Raw genomic sequence first — 14,562 nt, forward strand, 5'->3', positions numbered from 1 at the left:
CTGGATTAATTGGCATGCAGTAAAAAAAAAAAAAGTAGCCAGGCTTAGACTATTTATCATTTGTCAATTTTTTTTATACCAACATATGAGATTTTATTATGTATTTTGTTGTGGACTTTTGATGCACATGGGGCCCTGGAGCCTTGGAGCACGTTTTCTGTAGGCGAGGAGCCCTTTATATTTAAAACTATATATCCAAACTTAATGAGTCAAGCACTTAATCTTCTTTTCGCACTATTCCTTCACCATTCTTGTTTCCAAAACACTTCAACATAGAATTAAGGTTATACTATAATAAATTAATTATTTCATTTTAAGTATTAATAATTGAATATATAAAATAATTTTAATTATCTATCTAAATTAATTATTTTATAATATGTAAATATAATAATTAATTATAATTTTAAATAAAATACTAGAACTTCTTATTATTTTATTTAAAAAGTATACAATTTGAATTTAATTAAAATTTTATATTGAATTTTCTCATTACAAGTTTTTAAAGATTTATTTTTAAAGTTGATAAAAGAATATAGTATATTACTAAAAAAATAAATGAAAATATTAATTTGTAAACAAATTTTATCAATATTATAATTATATAATATTTTAATTATAAAAAAATCATTATAATTATAAAACTAATTATTAAATAATTATAAAAATAGTTATATTTTTCCTACTTATCTATGTATTAAATATCTTAGTTATATTTTTATTCAATTTATTATACTATATCTTATCTTTGTCTATAAGATGAAAATAATAAAAAAGAGTGAGGGGCAGGGGACAGGCGGCAAGCGACAGAACTGTGTTTAGCGATTCTGACTATCGCAACGAGATTCTGACTATCGCAACGCGATGCTGACTATCGCAACGCGATGCTGACTATCACAATGCGATTTTCAAAGCGTCATTATTATCGCAACGCGTATTTTTTTTTCAAATTCCAATCAGAACACTGAACCGTCCACAGTATATCCCGTAATCGCAACTCATAATCTAAAACCCTAAATCACAACTCAGTCCCATCTCCATCTCTCACTCTCTAAGGCGACATTCGTCCCCATCTCCGACGAAATCAGTCCCCATCTCCGACGAAATCCGTCTATCTCCATCTCTCAAAGCCACCCTCACAATCATTCACGGTCAGAAATGGAAAATCAACCAAATCAATCACCGAGGATTAGTTTTTTTAATTATTTTTATTTTGAAATTTTTGCATTATTATTAGATTTTTCATATTGAAATTGATGATAAGTTTACTGGTAATTTCAATAATAGATTAACCATTTCATTTAGATTGCTTATTAAATTCATTCGATTGCTTCCAATACTGCTAAACTGTTTAGTCTTTAAACCATGTGAATTTAGTATTTGTCTTTGTTTTGTCTTTTGGTTGAAGTAATGCAATCCATTCAAGTTTCAATTTTAGTATTTGAAACCGATAATCGCAACGTAAAATGAAAATCGCAACGTAAAATGAAAATCACAACGACAGAATCGCAACGCGAAATGAAAAGCGAAACGACAGAATCGCAATGCGATTTTAGTTTCGCTTTGCGATAGTCATTTTCGTGTTGCGATTTTAAGTTTCAGAAACTATTCTTCTTCTGCAAATTGAAACTTGAATGAATTGCATTACTTCAACAAAAAAACAAAGACAAATACTAAATTCACAGTGTTGCAAATTTAAGTTTGAAGAATAAACTACTACTCTTTAGACCACAAGATATCATAAAAAGGGATAGACGTGAACAAAGCAAAAGTGAAGTGATCGAGAAGTTACTTCCACCCACCACAATGAAAGGCATTTGAAGTCTTTTGGGACATTCAGACTTCTATAAGAGATTCATAAAGGATTTCTCCAAAATCTCCAAGCCTTTATGCATTTTGCTACAACAAAACAAACCCTTCGTGTTTGACGAGAATTGCTATAGTGTATTCAAGGAGCTGAAAAAAGACTTATCTCAGCCCCAATCATTGTTCCCCTAGATTGGACTTCACCATTCAAGCTGATGTGTGATGCAAGTGACTACATAGTGTGAAAAATACTTGGGCAACGTTGAGGCAAAATATTTCATGTTATTTATTATGCTAACCATACTTTAAATGATGTACAAATTAATTACAGAACAAATAAGAAAGAATTGCTTGATGTGGAATTTTCTTTTGATAAATTTAGGACATACTTGATAGGCACTAAAGTTTTTGTACATACTGATTATTCAATTATTAAATATTTAGTGACTAAAAAGAATGTCAAACATAGACTTATTAAGTGGATACTTCTTTTGCAAGAATTTGACTTATAGGTTAAGGATAGAAAGAGCATTGATAACCAAGTTGTTTATCATCTTTCTAGGCTAGAGAACAAGGTTGAATGTGATGAAACACTAGATATCAAAGAGGAATTCCCTGATGAGAAAATATTATTTTCTGTGGTAATTTCATGGTATGTTGATATTGTTAACTTTCTTGTTAGTGGTATTTTATCTCCTAATTTGAACAACCAAGGCATGAAAAAATTTAGGCATGATGTGTGATTTTACTATTAAGACAAGCCTTGTTTGGTCAAGCAATGTGTCGATCAAATGATTAGAAGGTGTGTCCCCGAAGAGAAAAAAAAGGAGATTATATTCCATTGTCATGTAGCTCCTTGTGGAGGACATTTTGGAGGGGTAAGGATTATTGCAAAGGTCCCACAATCTAGATTTTATTGGCCCACACTCTTCAAGGATGCACATGGATCTATTAAATGTTTGTGATATATGTCAAATAACTAGAAACATCTTTAGGAGACATTAAATGTCATTGCAAAATATCCTGGAAGTGGAACTTTCCGACATATGAGGGATAGACTTCATGGGACTCTTTCCTTATTCATTTGTAATTTTTACGTTTTACATATATTATATAATTAGTTTTAAATATTTAGTAAGTTGTAATTTTTAATTTTGTAAATTGTGGAATTATTTTTGTCATTCAATGTGATATTTTCAATTCTAGTTTAACGTTTGAGTCGTGTTGAGGGTGTTATTTGTAGGGATGTGAAATTAGGTAATCATTTAGGTTTTAGTGGGACCCTGTCAGGTCATGTCTAATTGGATACAAGTCATGTCAAGTTACTTTTATGGTTTGAATTAGATGAGGTTGGGTTTGAGTCAAAACAATTCGGGCCACTTTCAAGTTAATTTGACATCAAATTCAGTTCGAGTTTGGACCGGGTTAATTTTAATTTAGATCGATGTCAGTCTAGGTCAAAACTATTCAGGTTTGAAATAGTTAAATTCTAGGTTAATTTAGGTTCGGGCATACTTCAGTTAGATCTTGTTCTGATCGGGTTACGTCATTGATAGACAAAATTCAGGTCAGATATTACTGGGTATGGATTGAGTTTAGGTCTGGCCATTTTTGGGTTAATTATTTTTCTTCTTTCATGAATGAGGAATTGTAATTTGTAATCGTATATAATTTGGAGTAAATTACAAAAAAATATAAATAATTATGGGTCAATTTTAATAAAAATATAATTTTAAGGACTAAATTGAATAAACATGAAATTACAAATTGAAATTTAAATAAATTAAACAACACACATGGATGAGGGATCAAATTGAAATGATTATAAAATGTTAAGTTGAAATTAATATGAAAATTAACTGATTTGAATCCATTTAAAAAGTTTATGAAAAAAAAATTATAAGCTTTTGATATTATAGTATAATTTTAAGGACTAAATTGATTAAACATGAAATTAAAAAATATAATTCAAATAAATTAAACAACATGCAAGGATAAAATTAAAAAAACTATAATATATATATATATGATAATGATGATGAATGTTATGATACATGTATATATATAATGTACGTTATACTTATGCAACCATTATACTTATAACACACACCCATATATATATATATATATATTAAACTATATATATATCATATATGTATATGTTATAATATATATATATCATATATGTATATGTATATGTATATATATATATATATATATATATATATATGTTATACATGTAAATATATATGTAATTATGTATGATCGATAATGGATGTATATATATTTATTTTTTTATGTCATAATTTATTTTAAAAAAAATAAAAGAAAAAACTATATATATATATATACCTCTATGTTATACTTATATACTTATGCATAAACATGTATACATATATATAATTTTAATATATAAGCATATATAAGTATGTATATATGTTGTACTTATTTATGTATATATAAGTTTAATATACAAATACATATGTATGATGTATGGTGAATGTATACATATACATATACATGTATGTATGTATATATGTTATTCTTAGATATGTATGTATGTTATACATATGTACATATATGATGCATGTATGTATGATGCATGCATATATATATATATATATGTCATATTTTATTTTTAAAAAATAAAATTTAAAATAATAAAAAATTTAATTATTAAAAATAAATTTATCAAAACATGATAAATTATAAATAATAACATTAAAATATATATAATTTAGGAAAAATTAAATACATATGAAATTTTAAATCTAAATTTAAATAAATTATAAAATATATATGGATCAAATTGAAAGAATTGAAAATGTAAAGATTAAATTAATATAAATGTGGACTAAATTGAATGAATTTATAAACTTGGGGACGACGATACTATCCCCATTAAACATTTCGTTGACACGTGGAAGAGGCCTAAATTTTAAATTACTATTTAAAGGCAAAATTTTCTGATTTCAGAATTTTTTTTCTCATTTTCTTATTATTTTGTTCTCTCTCTCTACAATCCGTTCCTCTTAAAATTCTCTGTCGTCTCTCTAGAATTCTTAGTGAGCTGGAAACAAGGATCAATGATCTTGAGGAAGAAGGAAATGTGGACGGTCTAGAGCTGCACAAACAAATGGAACTCAAGAAATGGAAGATTGAATTGTGGGAGAATTTGAAATTGCAGGAGGATTTATGGAGGCAAAAAGCTCAATCAAAATGGATTGCGTTAGGGGATTCGAACACTGCTTTTTACCATAGCGTAGTAAAATTCTGCGTAAAGCGATGCTCGATAAATGGGTTAAAATTGGGAGACAAAAGAATTACTGATCCGAAGCAGCTGAAGTGGAGGATGTTTAGGCACTTTAATGAGCATTTCCAATGTAAGAAAAGACGTTGGTGGAACGCGTTCAACATGGAATACAAAAAAATTTCCAGAGAAGAAGCAAAAAGATTGGAATAGCCATTTTCAATAGAAGAAGTCAAGGATGCTATCTGGTCTTATGACGGTTCAAAGGCCCCAGGCCTCGGTGGATTTAATATGAACTTCTTCAAGAAATGTTGGAATGAGGTCTAAGGCGAGTTGATGTTATCAATGAAGGAATTCTATAATACAGGAATATTAGCTCCTGGGGTTAACGTTTCCTTTATTGCACTCATACCAAAAGTAGAGAATCTAGTGGATGTGGCGGAATATAGGCCTACAAGTTTGGTTAGTTCGATCTATAAAATCATTACAAAAGTGTTATCGAGAAGGCTGAGAGAGGTTATGGACAATCTAATAAGCGACACTCAATGTGCTTTTCTAAGAGGAAGACATATTTTCGATGGAATTCTTGTTGCAAATGAAATAATTCACACAATGGCAAATGGTGGCAGCAAGGCAGGTGGAGTAGTATTAAAATTGGATTTTTTTGAAAGCATATGACTGTGTTCGGTGGGAATTTCTGATTATGGTTTTAGATAAGATGGGTTTCGGACTAAAATGGAGAAATTGGATTTGGGAGCGTCTATCATCGGCTAAAGTTTCAGTTTTAGTGAACGGCTCACCTTCGAAAGAGTTTCAAATGGGGAGAGGCCTACGTTAAGGAGATCCACTCTCATCGTTCTTATTTATTATGGTCACGGAAGCTCTACACTTGTTAATCAATCGAGCCGGAAACAGTAGGGATATAGCTGGTATTTGCCATGTCATTGCGAATCAAACTTTTACTCATCTACAATTTACTGACGAAATAATAATTTGTGTGAAATCGGATGTGGATGTTTAATCAATGTGAAGCAAATTTTGCTGTGATTTGAAGTTGGCTCCCCGGCTTACGTATAAACTTTAGCAAATCTTGTCTAGTGGGTATTGGAGTTGATGAGGTTACGGTGAGTAAGCTGACTAAGTGTTGTGGATGTAAGGTAGGAGCTATTTGTTTACTTGGGGAATTCCACTGGGTGCAGATCCACGAAGGGTGTTGATGTGGGCTCCGGTAATTGAGAAATTTCGTGCCAAACTAGCTGGTTGGAAAAGTAGATCTCTCTCATTTACTGGTAGAGTGGTATTAATTAATACAGTGTTGTCAGCTCTTCCATTGTATTACATGTCCCTTATCGAAATCCCAAGAACTGTGGTAAAAAAAAGTTGAATCTATTAGGAGGGGTTTCTTATGGGGGAGTGTTGCAGGAAAGAAGAAAATAGCCAGAGCAAGTTGGAATAGAGTATGCTTATCTTGCAAAAAAGGAGCAGCAGGAGTTATAAACGTGCAAGCCAAGAATTGCGCCCTTCTAGCAAAATGGGGATGGCGTTTTGCTACAGAAAGGAAGACGCTTTGGAGACGAGTAATCAAATCTAAGTATGGAAGCTCTATCTAGTATGACGGTATGAAAATTTCTAATTCAAAGAAAATGTCTTCAATCTGGAGAGGAATTGTTAGAAATTGGAAGAAAGAAAATGTGAGCAAATGGATGGAAAATGACTCTTACCGTTGGATTGTGGGAGATGGAAAACTTGTATTATTCTGGGTGGACACTTGGTGTGGCGACAAACCGTTGCATGTGAATTTATAAGGCATTATAGATTTGCTTTCAATAAAACGTCTCCTGTAGCGGAGTTCGCAAAAGATGGGGGACTCGAAAATATTGATTGGGACAAAATCTTCACTAGGCGTCTGTTGGAGAGGGAAAAATTGCGTGGTTCACTAGCCATTCAATATGATGCAAAATTGCGTGGGTTCTGGCTTGCCTCAGTTGCTGCAGCAGTGTGGAGTATTTGGTTGGCTCTAAACGATATGTTGTTCAATGGAAAATCAATTTCCTTTAAAGATCTCTTGTTTTATTCTTAGATCCGTGGTTTGGCTTAAAGCCTTAAAGGATGATTTAATGGTAAATATGGACATCTGGTGGGAAAATCTTAGGGAGTGTCTCTCAGAAAAAACCATCGGCATCTCAAATTGTCATCCTATCAAAGCTGACCTTATTAAATTTTGTGTGAATGATGTGGTCAAGGAGGGGCTTGCTGGGTGCGGTGGGTTCCTCTTCACTGAGTCGGGCACGATTAAAGCCTTATTTTCAATTCTATATTACAGTTCTGATTTATATCATGCGAAGATGATTGCTCTAAAATCAGCGTTGGAATTATTTGTGGCGGCAAGTTGGGTGGGGAAAACGATGTTGATAGTGGAAATTGACTCGAGTGTGATTTTAAATTGGATTGTGAAACTGCTTGAACGCCCATGGAAGTTGTGGCCTGTTTGTGGTGAAGTTGATTCACTATCGAAACTGATTGGTAATGTTAAATTCACTCTGGCTGAGAAAATTTCTAGTGCAATGGTTGCCTGGCTGGCAAATGACGGGTTGTCGAGAGCTTCCGGTTTCCAAGCTTGTTGGCAATAGGAAGATCTTAGCAGTAGAGTCAGTGGTCAAAATTAGGTGGGAGGAGCTTCAGCTCGTGTACCGCTTCTGGTTATCCATTCTGGAGCTTTTGGAACGACTTTTTTTTCTCTGTGAGCGTTACTGGTGTCGTGGTATTTACTTTCCTGGAGCTAAAAAATCTATAGAAGGTCGAATTCTCAGTTAGTAGGGATTTGCTTGTTGAGTCCGTTTATGCTTATAGACTGCTGTTTCATCGTGCATGAAAGTGGATTTATAGTTCCAGCCTTGTAGAATCTATTCTGCTGACTTCCGTAGCGGGTCCGTTGGAGGTTTGCTGCTGATTTAGGGGTTCTTGTAATCTGCCTTTTTAGAGTTTGTTGAATTGACTGCAGCTGTAGTACGTAGCTATTTCTTGTCTTGTCTTTTTTCATTTCGATCCGTATCTATATATCGCTCCTTCTAGTTTTTGTTTGGTAAATTTGTATGTACTTTTTTCTCTCACTTAAGATTATGGAGGTTTTTAATGAGACATACACTTTGGTCCGGCTCGGTCACTTCCATCAATAAAAAATTTTCACCGAGAAAAAAAATATCAAAGGTATGGGTTTGAAGTTTAAATTTTCGTATTTTGTAAGGTTTTAAGTTTTCATAAAATAAAAATAATGTTCATTCAAGAAAAGAAAATGTTAACGGGAGAGGATGCTAGGCAAAACATTTAACTGATTGGTGACAGTAAGAAAAGACAGTAAACAGTAACTTGTATTAAATTTGTTTGATTAGAGCAAAATTTCTCGAAGTTGCAACTTTTTTCAAGAATTTTAGTGACAGTAAGAAATAAACAGTAAACAAGTACAATAAATACAAACTGAAAGTCGATGTTTGAGAAGAGGCTTGGTGATGGGCAAAATTTGAGCACTTGCATCCGTCACTTTTGAGCCACACAAAGGATGATGCGTTTATTTAATTTTATTCTCTTTTCAAAAGCAATTGGGTGCAGAATCCATAGTCTGAAATTCTGATTAAATTTGTTCCAAAGTTTTTTTAAGGCTGCAGTGGTTGGAGTTCTTGTTCTCGAGCAGTTCCATCAACGGATTGATATGGAACAAACCTCTGTTGTCTGCGTCTCCACAGCCAAATCCCAGAAGCTAATAATCCAACAATAATTAACATTATAACAGACATAAGCGCCCCCAGGTAATGCTGCTGCCACCATGTTCTGTACCAACAAATCCCTTTACAGCTTATATCATACATACTTCTCAACAAAATCTACAGCAAGCAAAATTTTGATCACTGGAAACATACTGCGTCAAAGAAGGCTTCACTTCCCATTGCACCAACTGATAATTTCCGAAGGCTTCGGGAATCGTCACATGATGTTCGGCAAGCCGAGATATTATGTTCTGGAAGCCGAGATTCATCAAGAAAAACAACTGTAATTTACATGTTAAATGAATTGCAATGATCTAGAAAGAAAACTTACTAGGGCAGTAACATTAGAAATGTAGGTTGCTGATCTTGAAGGGACTATGGCCCATCTCACAAGAGAACTATTTCCTTCAGATGAAAAATCCAATAAATGGACCTGAAATCATCCAAAAGTTATCAAAACCATAGAAAGAAAAATCAACCGTTCAATAAGATAGTTGAAAATTTCCTTCAGTGCTAATGCCTTGCATTTGAAGATAGTAGTTGTTTAACCTGTGAACCATTAACATCTAGCTCCTTGGCCATGAACTCGAGAAGTTCGACCAGACGCGGCCTTAGATATGTGTAGTTGACACTCAATGCCATATCCAATGAAATTGCACCAATTTCTATTTCTCCTATTTATCAACAAGCAAATGTCTTTATAATATGACAATTTCACTCAGAAAGCATAATTAACAAAAGTACTGAACTATTGATCATTTTCCGGGAATAACCATGTTTTAGCGTACCTGGAAGAGCATAATAAGGTGCTCCATCAGGAGCAGACGTAGGTGGCATTTTGAAGGTTGAATGATCTTTCCCACTTGAAGATGAAGGAGATGGTGATGGTGCACCAGTTACATGAAGTCTTTTCCATAGCCCAGAACAATTAGTCTTCCAAAAACCAATCTTTGAATGCTCGCGGTCATACGTAACAAGAGTATTCCGCACAATGATTCCTATTACAAATAGAAATAAAAAAAATAGCAGTCTCACAATTGTCATGGCATCAAACTAAAGCTTTGCAATCGAAATTGAGATATTTCGTCAAACTTTGCCCGATGAAGATCACAAAATCCTCGAGTTATCTAAAAATCAACATACCTCCCAGAAGGGTAGTTGGATCCACACCATTTTGGAAGACCCCAAGGCAATATGCACCTTCCACCTTAGAATGCTTCATGAGTACGATGAAATATAAGTGAAAAAACCCTAGTCACATATTGAACAACAAGGACAGGGCAGAATCAGGGTTTCAATCGCGGCCGTTATATCGCGGTCGCGGCGGTGTCTGAAACCGCTATCACGGAAAATAACGGTGTGAAGCAGGATCACACCGATAGCGGCGGATCGCGGCCGCAATTTAACGGCCAATCACGGCGATAGCGGACCGTTATTCTGTTATTATTCCGTTATTTTATTTTTTTTCAAAACAGGTTTTTTATTAAAAAGATCAGCTCCTTCGAAAAAAATTCATGATCGCGATATCCACAATGACCGCAATATCATCCATTATATCCGCAACCGTGATAAACGTGACGCGACCGAAAATATGACCGCGAACTCTATTTAAAACCCTGGGCAGAATACTTGACTGAATCAAATACAACTATTGCTAAACCAACTCAAAGTATAACCTTAAGAAGGTTACCTTGAGAAATGAAGATGTTCGATCAACAGAAAGCAATTAGAATGTGAAAAGCTTACTCGAAACAAGTAATTCTCAGGTGAAAGCGATAACTTCTGCTGATTGCCAAATACCAGTTCCACTGTTGGAAATATTTTTGAGAGTTGAGAGACATCACTGAAGCAGAAACCAAATTTTAACAGTTAAAAGTACATAACTAATCAGTTTCTATGAAAAATAATTACAAATTTTTCATTTTTTCTGTTATGATAGGTAATATAGGTATACCTGCTACCACCGGAAAAGCATGTATCGTTGTAACTTGCAACAGGGCCTTTGATCTGCTTTAAGCTATTAAGTTCCTTCATAATCTTCAATATAAAGATGCAAATATGAGATATGAGGAAAATACAAAACACAATAAAACTTATTAGTTTTAAGTTATGACTTCTAAAAGGTTAATCTATTGAGCATGTAGTCATCACATGCCCTTAAGCACATAAATTCCAGTTCAAATATGAAAAAATGTTGAGAATAAAACTTCAACTATCCGCATATCAATGCCATGAAGGATGAAGAGTGAAAAATTTTAAGTCACTTAGCCAGAAGCAAAGCAAGACTAGTCAGAGCACATTAATAGGCCCAACTAAGATTTTCAGAAACTATGATTAATTTATGGGAACAAAACCTTACAGCATGCTTAAAGGCCGCAAACACTTTTTCTGGTAGATATGCATATGTTGTGCCACTATCCAGAACAGTTCCAAACTTTCCATCAAAGATGCTTGGGTTCAAAGCTAGCTTCTTCCCAGCAACATGTATCTCTTTCAACTGAATGTTGTAATATGGACTGTTTCCATCCCGAAACTAGAGTGAATGTGCCGGGTGTATCGATTGTTTTTGTTAGGAAGTTGACGAGGTACTCTATCTCTGAGATAAAATTGTTTACAAAACGTACCTGCGTGTAGGATCGGAATAACTAAACACCATGTCTGATGGGGCAGATATGCCACCAAGAACCATAGCGCCCCCACCAGCATCCATCCCACCGTAACATAATGAGAAAGAATCACTAATCACACCTTTATACACAAGCTGGTCAACAATGCTGAGATCGCCACGGCCTAATCCGATAATGCCGTCAGCATGTTGTCTGTAAAGGTCACCGGTTTCCTCAGTTTCACAGCCAAAAACAATACGCTGGGGTGGAAGTTCACTTAGATTCCCAAATGAAATGACATCATCAGCAAGGACACCGCTAGTGACACTCATTTCAGCATACTGTCTCTCATATATACATTGATCCTTGTTTAGGTCACAATTGCAATCCAAACTGCACTTTACAGGTTGGTAAGTACTGGACATTTCGGGCTGAAACTTTGGATCCTGATATTATAAACAAATCAGAAACCACCTAAGAATATTTTGTTGAGCCAACCTTATGAAAACTTTGACCGAATATCATTAGGCCTGTCCTAAAATAATTTCTATAAACAAATAGTTTGATTTTACATCTTAAGAAATGTAAAATCTTATTATATATGTAAAAAAGAAACCATGCATTTTGCTACATGTGAAAGCTGTAATTTTTTACATTTATTTTTCAAAAAGATAATCTTTTTATTTTCTTTTCCCTTGTAAAAACAGAAGCAATCAACGACCACATAAAGAATAAAATCGAATGTCTCAATAAGAGTAATGCTAAAGAATGATCTCTAATGGGCTTGGAATACAAACTAATCACATCGGATTGGGAAAGAATGGAAATATCCTGCCCCGAAATTGTCTCTACCCCTGCCTCCTACTCTAATTTTTTAACACGTAATTACCTCAATAAAATTTTTTAAGCTTTTTTGGTTTAATATTAAAAAGTTTGATGGTTTTTTTCTTTTGCTTATATTAATTTGTAATTTATATTTTTAAAATTTATCTTAAGTTTCAATTGTATAAAAAAAATAAAAGATAATAACAATAAATAATAAATAGAAAAATCAAATCAAGTAATTATAACATTTTATAATTTATAAATATATTTTGAATATAATTTACTTTAATTTTTTATTTGATGTTTCTTATAATATTTTATATTTTTTTAAATTCTAATTATATGAAGATTAAAACGTCAATAATAAAAATTAAAATTTTAAATATAATATTATTGAATTTTTTTATTCATATGTTTACACAAGATGAAACAAAATAATTTTTTTATCATTATAATAACAAAGAGTAAAAATGTAAGACTTGTTTTCATTTTATAATTTAATTTTATATTATAACTCAACTTTTAATCTTAATCATTTTTTATTTTCAAATTTTAAATTGATAATTAATTGATTCTCTTAAATTTGATGGAATAATTTTTTTTATCTTTAATAATTCGAATTAATTTGTATGTTCAATTTTAGATGTAACTACTGTATTTTTATTCAAATTTAAACTTAATTTAAACTAAGACTTTTAACACTAATTAAAAAATAGAAAATAGAAAGACTCTTTTAGTCTTATGAATTAATTGATTTGAAATATATCTAAAGTATATTTATAAATTACAAAATCTTATGATTACCTGATTTGATTTTTCTATTTATTATTTATTGTTATTATAATTTATTTTTATACAATTGAAATTTAAAATAAATTTAAAAATATAAACTAGAACTTAATATAAGCAAAAGAAGAAAAACACCAAACTTTTAATATTAAAACAAACAAAGTCTAAAAGAACTGTATTAAGATTAATACGTGTCAAATAATCAGAGTAGGAGGCAGGGGTAAGAGCACAATCTTAGAATTGAATATTTTTGTTCATTGGGAACATGATCTTAAGATTTAGATATTAATTTATTTCCATGTATTATGTATACATTAGTTAAAGTATGAAAACATAAATTTAAAAATAACCATTAACGCTACATTTACACCTATACTGTTACACAATTATACGATCACGTTTATAGTATTTTACAATTACTAGTTGAAACACCAATGCAATCTAAAAAAAATTAAAAAAGAATAAACCGTAAAAATGAAAAGGAAAAGAAGAACACTATTAACGAATATTCGGAAAGGAAGAAGATGAATGAAAATTTAACATCACCTGATGTGCACCACAATTTTCACAAGTAGAGCAAGGAACGTAAGTAACAGTGCTTCCGGTATCGACTATAAGGGCAAATTTCTGCGGAGGTGTCCCGATCCAAAGCCGCGTAGTGTAATACCTATGAAATTTCAAATCCTCATAAAATGTGAGTATTATTTAGGGAGATTAATAGTGATGGCACATGCGTACCCGCGGCTGAGGAGGTCGTCATAGAGTCGCATGCGAGCGCTGGGATGAGATGAGTTGGAGTCGGATCTCAGGAGGCGACGAGAAGCGCTGGAAAATGTTGTGGAGGAATTCTTGGGAGCAGAAAAGAGAGGGAGGGCTAAGGCGGGACGAGCGAGGGGGTGACGTGGAGGGAGAAGGATTGGCTGTAACAGTGACGCTGATTCGGATAGTAGAAAGAGGAAGAAAGCGAGGGGCCATGCCATTGCCATTGTCTAGAAGCGTTGTTGACTCGGGCTGAGGCAAAAGTAATCAAGCTGACGAAAAAGAGAATCAGAAAATGAGCTTTCGCACCAAACTGACAATGATGATGATGAAATACAACTGGAATTATGGCCTTAGCTTTGGTTTGGATACAAATGAATGCTTGAATTTGTCTGTTTCTACTCTAACCAACTTCCGTATTGTCGTTCTCTATATTAAACTCTACGTTACAATAAACTCCAAACGAAGTCGTTTCACTTTTGATTTTCATAAAATATTGCGTAAACTATGCGGTATGTGCTTGGTCCCTTACGGTTCGTTTGGTTTAAATCCCTGGACTGTTAACTTTTGTTAAACCAGTAACGGAAGTCCTCCTCTTCCTCCTAATAATAATAATAATACTATTATGCGCCATAGCATTACCGTTACGGTTCTAAGGATTTTGTGCAAATATCAAATATACTGCAGAAACACTTTTTCAACAGTAAGTCGCTCCTATAACCGCACACAAAATCATCAAAAAATCATATCATATATTGTGAGAACG

General features: G+C 33.0%; 1 protein-coding gene across 1 annotated transcript; it reads right to left on the minus strand.

Moving 5' to 3' along the window:
* Nucleotides 1-8,695: 8,695 nt before the first annotated feature.
* LOC120171811 (protein ASPARTIC PROTEASE IN GUARD CELL 1-like) lies at nt 8,696-14,023 on the minus strand. The gene is made up of 12 exons (XM_039179455.1): nt 13,776-14,023; nt 13,584-13,704; nt 11,442-11,869; nt 11,177-11,333; nt 10,772-10,854; nt 10,564-10,660; nt 9,961-10,033; nt 9,606-9,815; nt 9,367-9,491; nt 9,149-9,250; nt 8,971-9,068; nt 8,696-8,881 (listed from the first exon to the last, which is right to left on the minus strand). Exons 1-12 carry the CDS (start codon nt 14,021-14,023, stop codon nt 8,707-8,709), a joined length of 1,917 nt encoding a protein of 638 aa, XP_039035386.1. The 3' UTR covers nt 8,696-8,706.
* Nucleotides 14,024-14,562: the final 539 nt, after the last annotated feature.

This window comes from Hibiscus syriacus, unplaced genomic scaffold (genome assembly GCF_006381635.1).
Source record: "Hibiscus syriacus cultivar Baekdansim isolate YM2019G1 unplaced genomic scaffold, ASM638163v2 tig00111837_pilon, whole genome shotgun sequence".
Taxonomy (NCBI): Eukaryota; Viridiplantae; Streptophyta; class Magnoliopsida; order Malvales; family Malvaceae; genus Hibiscus; species Hibiscus syriacus.

Coding starts and splice junctions, on each gene's coding strand:
- LOC120171811 (XM_039179455.1), bottom strand. CDS start 14,023: ATGGCAATGGCATGGCCCCTCGCTTTCTTCCTCTTTCTACTATCCGAA. Junction 13,705..13,775: donor GACGACCTCCTCAGCCGCGG/GTACGCATGTGC, acceptor GAAATTTCATAG/GTATTACACTACGCGGCTTT. Junction 11,334..11,441: donor TATTCCGATCCTACACGCAG/GTACGTTTTGTA, acceptor GGATGGAAACAG/TCCATATTACAACATTCAGT.